At 38.4% G+C, this 18,773-nt stretch overlaps 1 gene segment (V, D, J or C); it reads left to right on the top strand.

The window, feature by feature from the left end:
- The first annotated feature begins 368 nt into the window (after positions 1-368).
- The window catches only part of LOC148120330 (Ig heavy chain V region 102-like), a 176,082-nt gene continuing 157,677 nt past the window's right edge, over positions 369-18,773 (top strand). The window contains 1 exon segment of the V gene segment in view: positions 369-477. Coding sequence covers positions 432-477 — 46 coding nt within the window.

Raw genomic sequence — 18,773 nt, 5'->3', positions numbered from 1 at the left:
TATTCATCTGAACTCAGCCTGTAATTTCTCAAAATTCAGCAAGTTTTGAAATTTCCAGACACCACCATTCTCATCACAACCACCTTCTATAAATCAATATGACAATCTTGTCATAAAGTAGAGCAAATGTCTCAGACCAGAATCTATTGAGGGCTTGGGTCCCCTTGTCTCTCCATCTGCAGACCTGAGGGAATGGCATGAGATGCATTTCTTCAGACAGTATTAGGACTTGAACTTCATCATCCTGTTGCTTGCCTCAAGTGTCCTCCACCACCATCTCAAAGAGGACTAGCTGTTTATTTAAGAAGTCTCCTGTTCTTGAATATGCAAATTACCTGAGTCTATTATGGTAAATACAGGAATGCGCACACCCAACAACAACATATGATCAGTGTCTTCTCAGCAGTCACTGAGCACACAAGGCCCACACCATGGGATGGAGCTGTATCATTCTCTTCCTTGTGTCAGTAATGACAGGTAAGGAATTTCTAATTCCAAACCTGAGAAGATGACAGGGACTGAGGTGACAATGTCTCTGACAATCTACTTTGTCTTTTTCTTCTCAGGTGTCCTCTCCCAGGTACAACTACATCAGTCAGGGTCTGAACTGGGGAGACCTGGGACCTCAGTTAAATTGTCCTGCAAGACTTCAGGCTATACTTTCACTGACTACTTTATGCACTGGGTGAAGCAGAGGCCGGGACAGGGTCTGGAGTGGATTGGAGTTATTAATCCTAATAGTGGTGATACTAGTTACAATGAGAAGTTCCAGGGCAAGGCCACACTGACTGCAGACAAATCCTCCAGCACAGCCTACATGGCGCTCAGCAGCCTGACATCTGAAGACTCTGCAGTCTATTTCTGTGCAAGACACAGTGTTGCAACCACATCCTGAGTGTGTCAGAAACCCTGGAGGAGCAGGAAACTGCCCTGGGACTGAAATGAGAGAGAAGATAAGCCTTAAGACATTCACAGAAACAATCATTCTGAATGTTGTTTTGTCTCTCACTTTTTTTGTAAAAACTTTTCAAAATTATATCTGTGAATGCAGGAGTGATGATTTAGTGTACACCATACCTTCACAATCTCTTCACCAATGACCATATTCATTGAAATGGTTCTTAATTAATAAAATAAAAACTGAAAACTATGAAGTATGTTAATGAAGTATCCATCTCTGGATTCTAAGAGAACAGGACATTTTGAAGGTAGTTTTTAATAAACTGAAATATGATTTTTAACAGTAAAGTCCAAATGAAAACTGCTGGGAAAACAAAAGTCTTTCAAGGTCTTAAAAGTTATATGACTCCATGTTTGTAATTAACACTGGCTGTGTGGTCCTGCAGAAGTTCCAGTCTCTTAAAATGTTAGATATGTGTCCAAATGCACTGCATATAATATAATTCCTGTAAGTTGGTCAAGTATGATTAAATTACATTTCACAAAAATCATTAATCAAATCAATGTATGTACATGTTAATTCAGGTAGGTTCTGAGATCATACATTATTCCCTGCTCCCATATTTACTTCCTTCCCAGTCTCTGAAATCTGCCCCACAGTCTCAAACCTTTATAGAACTATACTGATACGTCTACCTCTCACAGGCCATTGGATGTCAAACTTGTGGTCACCTTTGTTCTACAGTGTCTTTTGATTTTTGAATGGTTGAGTACTTGTGAACATCATCAATCAATTGTGCTGTCTACCAACACACTTTATCACCAGAATTCACTGTTACAGCTATATCCAACAATGCCAAAGAAAAGACTGGGTTTCATGAGATTTGGAAATCAACTGAGGTGGAACTCACTATTAATTCTTGAAGCTTCTAGTCAATATCAACTTAGATAATGAAGGAAGGTGAGACAGTCATATTTTGTACACAGAGTGAGCCTGTCAGAAATTTTCTGGTAAAGGGAAGAATCTATATCCACAGATAAAACAGAATTATTCCAACTACCCCATAAATGTGCCTGAACTTAACCCCAATCATATTTTGTATCATTATGTGGAAGAACTGTCACACAAATCCATTTAAAGATAGAATGAAACTGAATACTAAGTCTAAGATTAATTTTGTTCAACTGATGTCCTATTAAAAAACATCTTCCTACAAAGCACTGATAAGATCATGAAGGCCTCTGTCTTCTGTATTTTTAACAATTTTGGATAACATATTTGAGAGACAATAAACGTGCTTCGCAGTATGAACCAATTTTCCCATTAAGAAAATAGGCTGGTGGGAAACAAATCATAGTTTGGTTGGATTGTCTTAAGCTTTTCTCAAACTGTGGGTGTTGGTGAATTCAAGCTGATCTTTTGAAGTCTATAAAAATATTCATAAAGAGAAAAAATCCCTTAATATTTTTATTATTTGTGGTTATAATAATAATGGTGGTGTTTTGTCAGAATCAGAATACTAGTTCATTAGTTTTTTCATAATTTTTTTTCAAAGTTTATTAAATTATAAAAGTTTCCATTCCCGCCCCTCCTCCCAACACCTCCCACTCCCTCTCCTCCTCCCTCTCCATCCCTAAGAACAGTCAGGGATTCCTGCCCTGTGGGAAGTTCAAGTTCCTCCCCCCTCCCTCCAGGTCCAGGAAGGTGAGTATCCAAACAGACTGGATCCCAAATATCCAGTATATGCAGAGGAAACAAGTCTCAGTGTCAGGAAGGAGGGGAGGGAGTGGGGGGAGGAGGAGAGGGAGTAGGGGGAATGGGAGGGTATAGGGAGGAGGGGAGAAAGTGGAAAATTTTATAAACAAATAAATAAATTAATGAAAAAATATTGTGCAATATCAGATCCCAAGGAAGCTCAGGAAATCACAGAACTTTCTGTTGATTTTGGGTAGAACTTCAGTGGGATTTCCTGGCTAAGATAGTATTTGAGATTCTGGAGGAACCAAGAGAAAGGCAGGGAATGCTCCTGAATCTTGGAATCCTTGTAAGTTTAAAACCTCCGTTTCTCTTCATGAGGTACATTCTAAGATCAGATATGCTCAATTTTGACTTTTAGCAGATACACTTCCTCACCCTCAGACCATTTTCACACTATGCCCTTCATTTTGTTCCCTAGGAGAGAAAACATAGTTTCTGAATTTTTGTAGTCTATCTTCATATAGATGGTCAAATTTATCGGGCCTAGAATTACCTGGGAAATGAGTCTTGGACTTGCTTTTGATGGTGTCATTAGATTAGCTTTAAACATTAGAAGGTGTAGTGAGAGAAGAACAAGACTGCTGAAACTGAGTTTAAGATCTGCCCCAAGTGTTGGCAACACTATTGATACAGTCTGGGGTCCTGACGTGAATATAAATTAGATAGCAAATGAAGTATAAGCATTTATCTTTGCTGCTTCTAAATGTGAAAGCTACGTGTCTTGCTCTATCAAGGTCTTGAGTTCACGACTTCCTTGTTATGATTGACTGTACATCAAATTGAGAACATATGTCTTTCCTCCTTGAGTTGTTATTGTCATATAGTTTTTACCTGCAATACAACTAGAAACTAACACCGTAAGTGGTGTTATTACTCTGAAAAGCTTGAATGCAGCCTTATTGCTCTATTTCTATGGAGAGACACAATAACCCAGGTCACTTTTATAAGAGATAATCAAAACACAAAACATACAGATTAAAGAAAGAATATTAAGAGCTGCAAAAGAAAAAGGTCAAATAACTTATAAAGGTAAACCTATCAGGCTTACACTGGACTTCTCTATGGAAACCATGAAAGCCAGAAGGTCCTGGATAGAGGTACTGCAGAAACTAAGAGGCCATGGATGTAAACCCAGACTACTATACCCATTCAAGCTATCATTCACTATCAACGGAGAAAACAATATATTCCAGGATAAAAATAAATTTAAACAATTCGTAGCCACAGATCCAGCCTTACAGAAAGTAATAGAAAGAAAATCGCAACCCAAGGAATCCAGCATTGCCAACACTGCCTGCAATAACCCAGACATCTAGCGACCCTTCACAACCACAACACAAAGAAGAGAAACACACAAACTCTACTACACATACACACACACATAAAAATAATAACCGGAATCAACAACCACTGGTCATTAATATCACTTAATATTAATGGACTCAACTCACCTATAAAAAGGCACAGACTAAGAGATTGGATACGAAAACAGGATCCAACATTCTGCTGTTTAGAAGAGACACACCTCAACCACAAAGATAGACATCTACTCAGAGTAAAGGGTTGGGAAAAGGTTTTCCAAGCAAATGGACCTAAGAAACAAGCGGGTGTGGCCATCCTAATATCTAACAAAATTGACTTCAAACTAAAATCAATCAGAAGAGACGGAGATGGACATTTCATACTCATAACAGGAACAATTCATCAGGAGGAAGTCTCAATCCTGAATATCTATGCCCCTAATATCAAAACACCCACTTATGTAAAAGAAAAACTTTTAGAACTCAAGGCAGTAATCAAACCATACACACTAATCGTAGGATACTTCAACACACTTCTCTCACCAATGGACAGGTCAATCAAACAGAAACTCAACAGAGAACTAAGAGAATTACTAGCGGTAATGAATCAAATGGACTTAACAGATATCTATAGAACATTCCACCCAAAAAGGAAAGAATATACCTTCTTCTCTGCAGCTCATGGAACCTTCTCAAAAATTGACCACATACTCGGAAACAAAGCAAACTTCCATAGATACAAATAAATATTAGTAACCACCTGTGTCTTGTTGGATCACCATGGAAAAAAGTTAGAATTCAATAACAATTCTAATACCAGAAAGCCTACAAAAGTGTGGAAGTTGAACAGTCAACTAGTGAATCATCCCTGGGTCAAGGAAAAAATAAAGAAAGAAGTTAAAGTCTTCCTTGAATTTAATGAAAATAAGGACACAACATACTCAAATCTATGGGACACAATGAAAGCAGTGCTAAGAGGAAAGTTCATAGCACTAAGTGCCCAATTGAAGAAAACGGAGAAAGCACATTTTGGAGACTTAACAGCACACCTCAAAGCTCTGGAAAAAAAGAAGCAGAATCTCCCAGGAGGAGTAGAAGATTGGAAATAATCAAACTGAGGGCTGAAATCAACAAAATAGAAACACAGAAAACAATCCAAAAAATCAATGAAACAAAAAGTTGGTTCATGGAGAAAATCAACAAGATACAAACCCCTAGCCAAACTAATAAAACAGCAGAGAGAGAACACCCAAATTAATAAGATCAGAAATGAAAAGGGGGACATAACAACAGACACAGAGGAAATTCAGAGAATCATTAGATCTTACTACGAAAGTTTATATGCCACAAAGTTGGAAAATGTATGAGAAATGGATTGATTTTTAGATAAATACCATATACCAAAGTTAAATCAAGACCAGATGAACAATCTAAATAGACCTGTTAGTCGCGAAAAATTAGAAACAGTTATCAAAAACCTCCCAACCAAAAAAAGCCCAGGGCCAGATGGTTTCAATGCAGAATTCTACCAGAACTTTCAAGAAGACCTGATACCTGTAGTCCTTAAGGTATTTCACAATATAGAAACAGAAGAGTCTTTGCCAAACTCCTTTTATGAAGCTACAGTTACCTTGATACCAAAACCACATAAAGACACAACCAAGAAAGAGAATTACAGGCCAATCTCACTCATGAACATCGACGCAAAAATTCTCAACAAAATCCTGGCAAACCGATTCCAAGAACACATTAGAAAAATTATCCATTATGATCAAGTCGGCTTCATTCCAGAGATGCAGGGCTGGTTCAACATATGCAAATCCATCAATGTAATCCATCATATAAATAAACTGAAAGAAAAAACCTTATGATCATCTCATTAGATGCTGAAAAAGCATTTGACAAACATCCATTTATGATAACATAAATGACATACATAGCATAACATAACATAAATGACAACATCCATTTATGATAAAGGTGTTGGAGAGATTGGGGATAAAAGGATCATACCTAAATATAATAAAAGCTATTTACAGAAGCTGACAGCTAACATCAAACTGAACGGAGAGAAACTCAAAGCCATTCCATTGAAATCAGGAACAAGACAAGGCTGTCCACTCTCCCCATACCTCTTCAATATAGTGCTAGAAGTTCTAGCAATAGCAATACGACCACATAAAGGGATCAAGGGGATTCGAATTGGAAAGGAAGAAGTTAAACTCTCGTTATTTGCAGACGATATGATAGTATACATGAGCGACCCCAAAAACTCTACCAAAGAACTCCTACAGCTGATAAACACCTTTAGTAATGTGGCAGGATACAAGATCAACTCCAAAAAATCAGTTGCCCGCCTATACACAAAGGATAAAGAAGCAGGGAGGGAAATCAGAGAAACTTCACCTTTCACGATAGCCACAAATAGCAAAAGATATCTTGGGATAACTCTGACCAAGGAAGTGAAAGACCTATTTGACAAGAACTTTAAGTCTTTGAAGAAAGAAATTGAGGAGGATACCAGAAAATGGAAAGATCTCCCTTGCTCTTGGATTGGGAGGATCAACATAGTAAAAATGGCAATTCTACCAAGAGCAATCTATAGATTCAATGCAATCCCCATCAAAATCCCATCAAACTTCTTCACAGACCTTTAGGGAATAATAATTAATTTTATATGGAAAAATAAAAAGCCCAGGATAGCCAAAACAATCTTATATAATAACGGAAAGTCTGGAGGTATAACCATCCCTGACTTCAAACTCTCTTACAGAGCTACAGTATTGAAAACAGCTTGGTACTGGCATAAGAACAGAGAAGTCGACCTATGGAATCAAATAGAAGACCCAGATATTAACCCACAAACCTATAAACACCTGATTTTCAAAAAGGGGGCTAAAGGTATGCAATGGAAGAAGGAAAGCATCTTTATCAAATGGTGCTGGCATAACTGGATGTCAACCTGTACAAGAATGAAAGTAGATCCATATCTATAACCATGCACAAAAATCAAGTCCAAATGGATTAAAGACCTCAACATTAATCTGACCACTTTGAACCAGATAGAAGAGAAAGTGGGAAGTAGTCTACAAGACATAGGCACAGGAGACCACTTCCTAAGTAGAACCCCAGTAGCACAGACAAAAAGAGAATCAATGAATAAATGGGACCTCCTGAAACTGAGAAGCTTCTGTAAAGCAAAGGACACTGTCAGTAAGACAAAAAGGATACCTTCTGACTGGGAGATCTTCACCAACCCCTCATCAGACAAAGACCTGATCTCCAAAATATACAAAGAACTCAAGAAACTAGACACTAAAACTCTAATTAAACAAATTAAAAATTGGGATGCTGATCTGAACAGAGAATTCTCAACAGAAGAACTCCGAATGGTCAAAAGACACTTAAGGTCATGCTCAACATCCTTAGCGATCAGGGAAATGCAAATCAAAACAGCTATGAGATACCATTTTACACCGGTCAGATTAGCTAAAGTCAAAAACACCAATGATAGCCTATGCTGGAGAGGATGTGGAGAGAGGGGAACTCTCATTCATTGTTGGTGGGAATGCAAACTTGTACAGCCACTGTGGAAATCAGTGTGGCGGTTTCTCAGGAAACTCGGAGTTAATCTCCCGCAGGACCCAGCAATTCCACTCTTGGGAATATAACCAAGAGATGCCGTATCATACTACAAAAACATTTGTTCAACTATGTTCATAGCAGCACTATTTGTAATAGCCAGAACCTGGAAATAACCTAGGTGCCCCTCAATAGAAGTATGGTTAAAGAAGGTGTGGAACATATATACACTAGAGTTTTACTCAGCGGTAAAAAACAATGACATCTTGAATTTTGCATGCAAATGGATGGACATAGAAAACGCTTTGCTGAGTGAGGTAAGCCAGACCCAAAAAGAGGAATATGGTATGTATTCACTCATAAGTGGATTCTAGCCATAATTAAAGGTCTTTGAGCCTATTATTCGAGATCCTAGAGAAGCTAAATAAGAAGGTGAACCTGAAGAAAATCATGTACTTATCCTCCTGGAGATTGGAAATAGACAAGAGTCTCAGGTAACCTCGGGTGCATGGGTGGGTGGGTGGGAGGGTTGTTGGAAGGGAAGAGGGTTAGAGAGAAAGGAGTAGGGGAGGAATGGGGAAAACTCGGGTGACTGAGACGAGGGGAGTGAGGAAAGATGGATATGGGATCAGGGAAGAATATATCTCAACTAAGGGAGTCATTTTAGGGTTTACAAGATACTTGATTATAAATGGGATCCCAGGTCCAAGGAGAGAACCCCAGATTGTTCTCTAGACAGAGGAGAGGGTGCCTGAACCGGCCTTGGCCTATAACCATACTGATGAAGATTTTGCTTATCACCGTAGATCCTTCATCCGACGATGGATGGCGATACAGACGGAGACCCACTTTGGAGCACTGGACTGAGCCCCCCATGGTCCAAATGAGGGGCAGAACGAGGAAGAACATGTAAAAAACTCAGGACTGCGAGGGGTGCGATCACCCACTGATACAAGGGGACTGATCTAATGAGAGTTCACCAAGGTCAGTTGGACTGGGACTGAACGAGCACGTGATCCAACCAGATTTTCTGAATGTGGCCAGATTCTCTGAATGTGGCTGGCCCGGAGCCTTTCTGAAAAACCACTGACAATGACACTGGGACATGTTTCCTCTGCATATACTGGATTTTTGGGATCCAGTCTGTTTGGATACTCAACTTCCTGAACTTGAACTTCCCACAGGGCTGGAAGCCCTGACTGCTCTTAGGGATGGAGAGGGAGGAGAAGGGGGGGGACTGCGAGGGTGTTGGGAGGAGGGGCGGAAATGGAAACTTTCAAAATTTGATAAACTATGAAAAAAAATTAGAAAAAAGAATACAACAATGGAGCCATAATATCAGACAAAAAGAAATGCACTAAAATTTTGTGCGATAGAAAATGTTTGCAAACATACCATTGAGTTCATATTGTGTTGGCCTTCTACTGTGGGCATGGATCCACTCTTCAGTGTGGTTAATGTATCAAATGAGACTCCTTTAGAGAAAAATATTTTTCCTTTGTCAGCAAGTTTCAATTGCTCAAACTTATTGATTCATGAGAGGAACCTATGTCTGTGTCCTCACAACACTGTTACTCAATCTGTATTAAATCTGTGCACACCTTGTGTATGCTGTTACAATCTTGGTAAGTTCATAATTGCATTAGTCCTGCTATATCTGGAAGATTGTTTCCTTAAGTCATTCATATGCCCTGGCTCCTACAATCTATTGTATTTGAATTTTTCCCAGAAATAAAGTCTAACTATTGAGTTATTTTGTGGGCAATTAAAAAACAATGGCAGTACCACATACTGTTTTCAGCCTCTATTGGGTCTCTCTGACCACTAAAGCATAGGGAGTTATCCAAGCTTGGTACTGAGATGTTCAATTAGTAACTCATGTCTTTGGAAGCAGCACTGTCCAGCCATGCAAATACTTCTGTAGAAAGGCTCACAGGTTAAAAAAAATACAAAATACAAAAAGACTTATCCATGTTTCTTGCCTTCAGCTTTCTGCAATAACTCAGATAACCATGGAATGTGATGAAGACCAGACCATTGAGACAATACTAATAGCTAAACTGAAAGACTTATCTAAATATAATCAGCTTTGTCTATGGCTTTCTTCAATTTTAAATTATTATTCTTTTTTAGTAAAATACTGTATCAGCAGATATATAAAAGCCACACCAAAAGCTGTACAAAAATATTGTCAGCACAAAGAAAATTGAAACTGCAATTTAAAATTAGGAAAACATGAATTGGTCATTATATCCTCATGTTTTGTTATATAAATAACAAAGGCAATTTATAGTTCTCTACTTTATAATGCTTTTCCCTTTACTACCAATATTCTTACTGTTTTCTCATGATATACACATTCCATGTGTTTTGTGGATTTATTTTTTGCTTATTCTACAAGATCATATATTTACACATAGTTTTATTTTCATCCCTAATTTCTGGATTGACTTACACCAATGCTGCATTTCTTCATTTTCCAACATCATTTCATGTTTGAGCCTTTTCTTCTCCAGTATCTCCAGCTGGTTTAACTTTATTCCTGTTTTACTATATCCTCTTCCCTACTTCTCCAGACCCTAATATCTTCTTTCTAGTCACTTGGCTTCAATGAATTAAACCCACCAAGCAAGTATTCAAACCTGGGAAACACATATAAGTGAGAACATGAAACATTTGTCTTCAATGACCTGGGAGACCTCACTTAACATATTTTTACAAGTTCTATCCACTTAAATGTAGAGTTAACAATTCTTTTCTTACCACTGAGTAATATTCCATTGTCTGTATGTCTTACCTTTTCAACATATATTTGTTCTTTGTTGGAAATCAAGGCTGATTCTGTTTCCTAGGTTCTGTGACTAGATTGACAATAAACATTGATGTGTAAGTGTCTTTCTAGTAAAATGTATTCCTGTACCAGACCTTACAGCTTACAATATTAGCCTTCAGGTAAGGTGTACCCTCTAGTACCTGACTCTTCTTTAGTGATTAACTGATTTCTAATTGTATTCATTGCCTGATTCACAGGGAAGTCTTCATCCCAGGTAAATATGGCTTGGGATAACATAGGCCCTAGTAGACCTTATGCTAGTATTTTTACTAATAGCTTTGTTATCAAACTGTCTCATACATTTTTATGTTTACACCCAATAGATTAGTTCTGGTCACTTCCTTGATCACAGAAACTTCCATATGCAAGATGTAATGATAAATACAGACATTCACCTCTGGCCAAAGTGCTAAGAATATGACTGAATATTCATCCACAGATGATTCTTCTTTGTTTACGTTCCACCCACAACTCAAGGACTCTCATAAAAAAGATTGGAAAGCATTAAGATCCAGAATATGGAATTGACAGTCTTGAAATGTTGTCTCCAGGACCTGACATTACCTTTGTATACATGAGCTCACAGCAGCTATAATTACCAGCAGAGGACCTTAATTAAGTCAAGCTTAGCAGTATTATTTTGGTTGCTTGAACTACTTGGTGGAAATGAGAATGCAATTTCATAAGTTGTTCTTCAAGATTCTTACATGCAACTTGCTGAATTTTTGCCTTGATTTCAGCAATAAACAAAATGTAACATGTTTTTTTAAAGTAATTTTATTAAATTATAAAAGTTTCCATTTCCGCCCCTCTTCCCACCACGTTTCCACTCCCCCCACTCCCTCTCCTCCTCCCTCTCCATCCCTAAGAGCAGTCAGGGTTTCCTGCCTTGTGGGAAGTTCAAGTTCCTCCTCCCTCCCTCCAGGTCCAGGAAGGTGAGCATCCAAACAGACTGGATCCCAGAAATCCAGTATATGCAGAGGAAACAAGTCCCAGTGTCATTGTCAATGGCTTTTCAGAAAGACTCCGGGTCAGCCACATTCAGAGAATCCGGCCACATTCAGAGTATCTGGTTGGATTGCGTCCTCATTCAGTCCCAGTCCAACTGCATGGCTAGTTCAGGCTCTATGTCTCCCATTACTAAGAGTCTTTGCTAGGGTTAACTTCATAGATTGCATGAATTTTCCATTGTATTTGGTTTAGTGAATTCACTATCTTCTGTACAAGGCCTAAAGTGAAAGGATTAGATACCAAAGCAGTCAGAAAACCTTTGACCTACAGTTAGGTTGTCCTGCCCGGAGAGTTTTCTGGGACCGGAATCTAGCCCAATCATCTTGAAAGAGACCAGCGATACTTCATCCAGCAACTTATGAGAGCAGGTACACAGTGACACAGCCAAACAATAAGTGGAGTTCAAGTAGTCATATAGGGGAGGAAGAAAATATTGGGGGAACCAGAGTGTAGTGGCAGCAAGAATAGGACGGGCAGGAGAAAATGATAAGCCAGCGCAGACGGGTGCTGGGTGCACTAGTGTTAGTGTGTGGCACCCACATATTTTCTTGAAACCCTGCCCACTGCTTCCTGTGGGCAGCTACCCTTCTAAGATAATGTCTGATAATATCCCCATTCAGGAATTTAATTTTTTTTCATTTCTATTATGGATGAAATTCTAGGAGAGGTATATGACGTAACTGGGGTGTATACACTCTTAGTCACAGTTGCTATCAGTTTGATAATTCATATAATATCTTTAAAGAAAAGGTTTGATAATAGAGCCAAGAATGAGAGGCTTTTAGAAATGATACAGACTTTACAGACTAGTAATGAGAAGGTGGTAGAAAGGATTCATACCATTGAAAATGGTAACCATAAATTGAGAGGTAAAACTGATTCCATGTCAATGGGTTATGAAACCATACCAAATGATACTGAGAGATTATCTGAAAGGATTCATACTATTGAAATTGACAATCAAATCGTTAAAAAGTTATGATAAACTATGAGATCGAACATACCTCCTGGAATGCAATCTACATGCCATCCAAATAATCTTAAAGATGAGAAGATATCATTAATGGAAAAATTAAAAAAAAACTTGAAATCACATGTGCAGAATGAGAACTAGGAATTATTGGATTTGAGGAAATCATTAGAAATTTTTACAGGCCAATAGATTCAGACCTTATATAAGACAGTGATAAAAAGATTTGAATCAGTTTAGGAACTTGTCAGAACTAGCAAGCAAGGAGAGAAGGTAGAGGCAAAAGACAAGTGAAAATTTAGCATCTCCAGCACCTTTCAGAGTCAGAGATCACTTACCAAGAGTTTCTGCTACTTTTGCTGTTGCTCCCTATAAAAAGTCACCAAATACACAATACCCAAAAGGGATCTAAAAGTAGTATCAAAAAGTTACACAATGGCTCAGAATGGACTATAGCAAATATTTACTTATTTGGGGGTAAACTCATAGTAAGGGTAGCTATCCACAGACCTCCGCATGTGCTGATAAATGGAACCAAATCTAGAAAAATGGGAGTAGCACATGTTTTTCATCTGCACTTATAGTACGTGAGAATATGCCCCGAATGGCTGATATCTTAAATGTTATTGTCTGAAGGAGTTCCCACAACAGTTTATAGAATGAAAATGGGAACCTAACATATGAAAACTCTGAAAGATATTAAGCAAGCAATAGTGTCATATGGCATGTTTTCACCATATATTGAGGGAGTTGATAAAGTCATGGGCTTCAAGAAATAAGGTTATCCCACATGATTGATTTCAACTAGTCTCAGCTATACTAGACCATGGGCCACAGCTTCAGTGGAAGAGTTTTTGGAGAAAAGAAACTAAGGCCCTTTAACATCAAAGTAGAGTCAGAGGTTTTGAGGTCTTCCAAGATCAGATTCTTGGTGAGGGCCCTTATTCTGATTCAGATAGGCAAGATATATACAATGATTACATCTTGTCCCTATGCCATACAGCAGTCATGAATGGTTGGGACAAGATTCAAGAACTCGGAAAATAATTCAATTACATACTAAGGTTATTTAAAGCCCAAGAGATCCTTTTAGTTAATCTTTGTGAAGATTAACTATATCTGATAGATAGCTGCAGCTTTTCTAGAAGCCAGAGGAGTACTCATTGAATCTCTGGCTTTTGAAAATGCTAACTTAGAATGCAGAAAAATACTTTAGCCCTTAAATATAGATCAGCACCAACTGATGAATGGATCCAACACAAACCAATATTGAGTCCTTTGGCTATATCACTGAGTCTTTTTAGCCAACAGCCCAGACAAGAACTTGGATTGGAATTCCAGCTTTAGGAATTGGAATCTAAATGAAGCCACCTGGGTTTGGGGCAAGCTCTAGCACTTTCTGCTCCTTTTGCTGCCATGCCCATCATTGCTGCCACTACACCAGAGGAGTCATGAACACCATGAGATATTGGCCCATTAATCAACTGACTGGGACAAATATGGCTGGCAGAATTCAGGGTGCCTCTAGGAACCTAACTTAGGTCATCTCCATATGTGTTATTGTTGAGGAGCTTGGAGTGCTTGCGTGATTATTAACTGTGAATAGATCCTCTCTCTGTCTCTTTTGACTACTTGCAGGACCCCTTTCTTCCTACTGAGTTGTCTAATCAAGACTTTATGTAATGGTATGTGATTGGTCTTATTGTAGCTTACTGTGAACCATTTGTTAAATATCCCTGGGATGCCTGCTCTTTTCTCAGGGGAAGCAAAGAGGGTTGCATGTTGGGAAGAGGGGGAAGTATGGATAAGAGGCTGGGGGAAAGGGGAATTGTCATCATAATTTATACCCCAGCAATGCTCAAATAAGCATGAACAGCATGCTCACTGCAATTCTCCAGTTGTTCCTATCCTGGGCAGTTCTAGATGCTTGGGTGTGGGAGCATTTAATTGCCCAAGTTTCAGAGATGTAGAGAAAGCAGCTCAAGACAAGTGTCTCATATATTTGTAATTTTGTTGTTGTCGTTATATTTCTTGCTGACCAAACCTTTTCCAATGTCTGGAATGCAGCCCTTGCTATGGTTATCCACCTCTTGACATCTGAAATAGTTCCCTCCTTTTATCTGAGGTTTCCTCTCTGATAGAAATAATTGTCTGGTTTTTTTGAAGTTCTGATTATTTATTACAATGTTAAAATCCTCATGTGCCCTTCCCATGTATTGTATCTCAGTCCTTGATGTTTACTTTCATATAAATATTTTTGTTTACTTCCACCACTCTATCTACCATGGTCTGCAGCTCATTTGGACTTTCTGCAAGTAGTGATGATCATCAGTAAGATATTTCAGTTAGTGAACATCTTGCAGTAAGGTCTTCTCCCCCATTGTGCTGAAAAGGACCAAGGCCAGAGCAGAGGAAATCCTGGCAGAGGCCCAGTGTGGATTCATAGCACAAATTATCATATCTTCACCTTGAGGTCCCTGGATGAAAAAAATATGAAGATTTTAGAAAAGACTTGCATATCTGTTATATTGACTTCAGGAAGGTATTTGATAGCATTTGAAGGAAAGGACTTTGGGAAACAATGAGGTTCTATGGGTAAACAGAGAAAACCGTAAGAACACAAGAAAATGCCTATAAAGACACCTTTGCATCAGTCAAAGTCTGCGGAGAACTAAGTGATAAATTTAAGATAAATGTAGGGGTGTTGTGGGATGTTTCCTTTCATCAGTACTCTTTAATACATTCCTGGAATTCATAATAACAACAATAATGGAGGATGAGAAGACGGGCATGCACATAGGTGGTGTGTGTATCAATACTTGCATTTCACTGACAATGAGGGGGAACTGTGGTCAGGATGTAATATATGAGAGAAGAATTAAAAATTGAAGTAATGTTTAAAATAACATTACAACATGACAAAGAGGGACTATTGGGGGCCCCATGAAACTTTGGGTCTATTGGCATTTGATAACTGATGAGAAAAACACAATCACTTTGTTTAGGAATGCTTTTAAAGGTTCCTTATGTACTAGTGAATGACAACATGTTTGTCTATAGCTAGCACTGATAGGACTCAGTCTGTTATTATGAAAGAAAGAGGTCAAGAAGTTGGAGGAGAGACTTATTAAAAGGTCCTAAGGGAAGTCAGTGGGACATACTTGGGGATACACAGAATCACAATATATTTAATACGTGATTGGAAATTTCAAAGAATATAAAATTATTTGAAATTATGAAAATAATTTTTATATATGTTTATAATTTTATAGCTATATATTATACACTCTGCTAAACTTCCCCCCAAATTTCCACCCTTCTTTTTCTTGATATTCCTGTTTTCGCTATATTCTGCTACACGGTTTCATTTATATGTTGTTGTATATTTGTATACATAGTTCTGTGTACCTATTCAATTTCTAAAAATTAGAGTCTCATATAATGTCTGTGTTTCAGAGATAATCTTAATTAATACAGTTATCTCCAGTTTGCTACAATTTATACAGTGGTATAATTTCCTTATTATTTCACATGAAATATTCCTCTTCCATTGCATGTATATCCGTATCTTCTTGATGCAATCATCTAATGATAGACATGAGGTTTATTTCTTTATGTTATTGAAGATAATGATGAATAAACAGCCATGTATAAACATTTATGAGAAGTGTTCCTCCCTTTAGGTAATTTCAATAAGTTTTTTTTTTGTTTGCAAACTTCTGGAATGACAATATTAATTGTAAGTATCTAAAAGGAAGTTGTGAATTCTCAAAACTTAGCAGACTTTAAAATTTCCAGTCACCACCATCATCATCACAATCTCCTTCTGCGCATCAATCTGATTACCATATTATAAAGTAGAACAACTGCCTCAGACCAGAAATCGTTTGTGAGCTTAGGTCCTGATGTTACACCCAAAGCATCTGCACAGAGCTGAGGGAAGGTGAATGGGATGTATTTCTTCAGACAGGAATCAAATTAGAGCTCAGTTTTGTGTGATTTGACCTAAGTGTGCTGCCTCCAACTTCCCCAGCTAGAGTAGGTCCTTATCTAAGAAGTTCGTTGCTCATGAATATGCAAATTACACGAATATATTATGGTAAATGCTGGGATGTCCACATCCCAGACGAACTTATAATCCTTGTCCTCTCTACAGTCACTGAGCACACAGGTCCTCACCATGGGATGGAGCTGGATTGTTCTCTTCCTCATGTCACAACTACAGGTAAGGGGCATTCCAGTTCTAAACCTGCAGAAGGAAGAGGGACTGAAGTGACAATGACACCTAAAATGCTTTTCCTCCACAGCTGTCCACTCCCAGGCCCAGTTGCAGCAGTCTGGGCCTGAGCTGGGAAACCCTGAAGCCCCAATGAGTTGTCCTGTATGACTTCTGGCTATACTTTCACTGACTACTTTACTACCTGGGTGAAGCACAGGACTGCACATGGCCTGGAGCTGATTAGATGAATTGATCCTGAAGATGGTTAAACTAAATATGCTCAGAGTTCCAGGGACAGAGCACGCTGACTGCAGACACATCCTCTAGTACAGCCTACATAGAGCTCAGTAGCAGCAGACTCTGCAGTCTATTACTGTGTCAGACACAGCATTGTAGCCACATCCTGAGATGTCAGAAGCACAGGAGTAGCACGAAGCAGTTCTGGGACAGAGATGACAGAGAATATTAGACTGGAGACTTGCTCATAAATAATCATCTGAGTGTCCATTTTCTGCCTCATCCTCACAGTACTTTAGTTTTTTTTCATTTTTTTTCATATTACAAACATAAATAATATGGTGCTGATTGAACAAGTTCTCATTATATCATACTGTGACAATCTCTTCACCAATGACCATCTCCAGTGACAAATATGTTCCTTAATAAAATAATAAAAACTGAAAGCTGGGATTATGCTTTATGAGAAAATACCTCTGGATTATTAAAAACTGGGCCCTTTGTCAGGGTAACTTTCAATAAAATAAATACGAATTTGGCAAATAAGGGGTCAATAAATAAAGTGTAGCTAAACAAAACCATTTTCATGCTCTTAAATGTTACTTAACATCATATGTATAGTTAAGTCTGGCTTTGTGGTTCAGCAGAAGTCCAGTGTCTTAGAATGTAAGATTTGTATAAAAATGCACAGCCACATGAGTGTAATTCTTGCAAGTTGATTTTACTAAAGTACTTTTCCCAGAAATCATTAAGCCAATTAATTCATTTTCTAATTAAGGTAGGATCTGAGATCATACATTACTTCCTGGTCCCATATTTACTTCCTTCATGGTCTCAGAAACCTGTCCTACAGCCTCAAGTATAATCAGAATGTGAACCTATACTGATACAGCATCAACTCTTACAGGCCATTGGATTCCTGCTGGTCATCTTTCTTGTAAAGTGTGTTTTGATTTTGGCCAGACTTGTAGACTCCCATCATCAGTTGAGCTGTGTATCAACTTCATCATCAGTGATGACTGCTAAAAATAGACATCATAACACCTAAGAAGAGACTGGGATTTATGGAGATGTGGAAAATGACTATGCACAGCTCAACATTCATCCTTGAATCATCTACTCAACATCACCTTAGGACACTGAGGACAGATGTCAGAGTCATAGTATGGGCAGGGTGTGTGAACTCATACACAATCTTGTATTAGCTGATTCTTCAAACCAGCAGGTGGCACTGTAGATTCATCCACCAATGCCTGAGAAACAAAAGGTAGCAGAGGCTGATTAAGAAGTTGTGCACTGACTGATTTCCTCGGTGGATTCCATTGCCAACATCATTATATTCAGAGACTGTGGAGTTGTTAAAATGTGAGGTCCCTGTGCTACAATACTTGAGAGCTTCTTTGTTTAATACAATCAATACGTGACATCAAATTCTAAAATATGGGCCAATAGGAATTGGCTACTGTCACTGGATAGGAAACTAGGTCACGAACCACTCATTATTATAGGTTAAGAATATTTGGGTCTCAGGATCATGGGAAACATTTTGGGGAAAATTGTCCCCAAAATACACAGATGATATCTCAGGCGTATTCAGAGTTCTGCAGACCACTGGTAATGAATGGATGACAGCAGTCTCCAGTGTTCTATGCTAGTGTCTGTTGGGGGCAGGATGGTCAATGCATCTTCACAGCATCACTGTTATGGTGGACTCTGGGAAGCAACAGATGGCCATGAACCATTGACATGTGGGTCACATTAACAAACATGGATGTGACGGCATTTTTCTCAGTGAGATGGAAGAGCTCCTGTCTATATAGGTGCAATAATGAAACAGGGAATGCATTTCCCCAGACAGGTTTAGGACTTGGAACTCACCATACCACTGACTAACTCAGAGATCCTTTATTTTTCTGTGTCAAACAGATTCCTGCTTTGATTGAAGGAAAGCTCTTTTTCAT

Source organism: Myodes glareolus, chromosome 11 (assembly GCF_982192425.1).
Source record: "Myodes glareolus chromosome 11, mMyoGla1.1, whole genome shotgun sequence".
In the NCBI taxonomy this organism is placed as follows: Eukaryota; Metazoa; Chordata; class Mammalia; order Rodentia; family Cricetidae; genus Myodes; species Myodes glareolus.
This window is presented reverse-complemented; position numbering and strand designations above follow the sequence as displayed.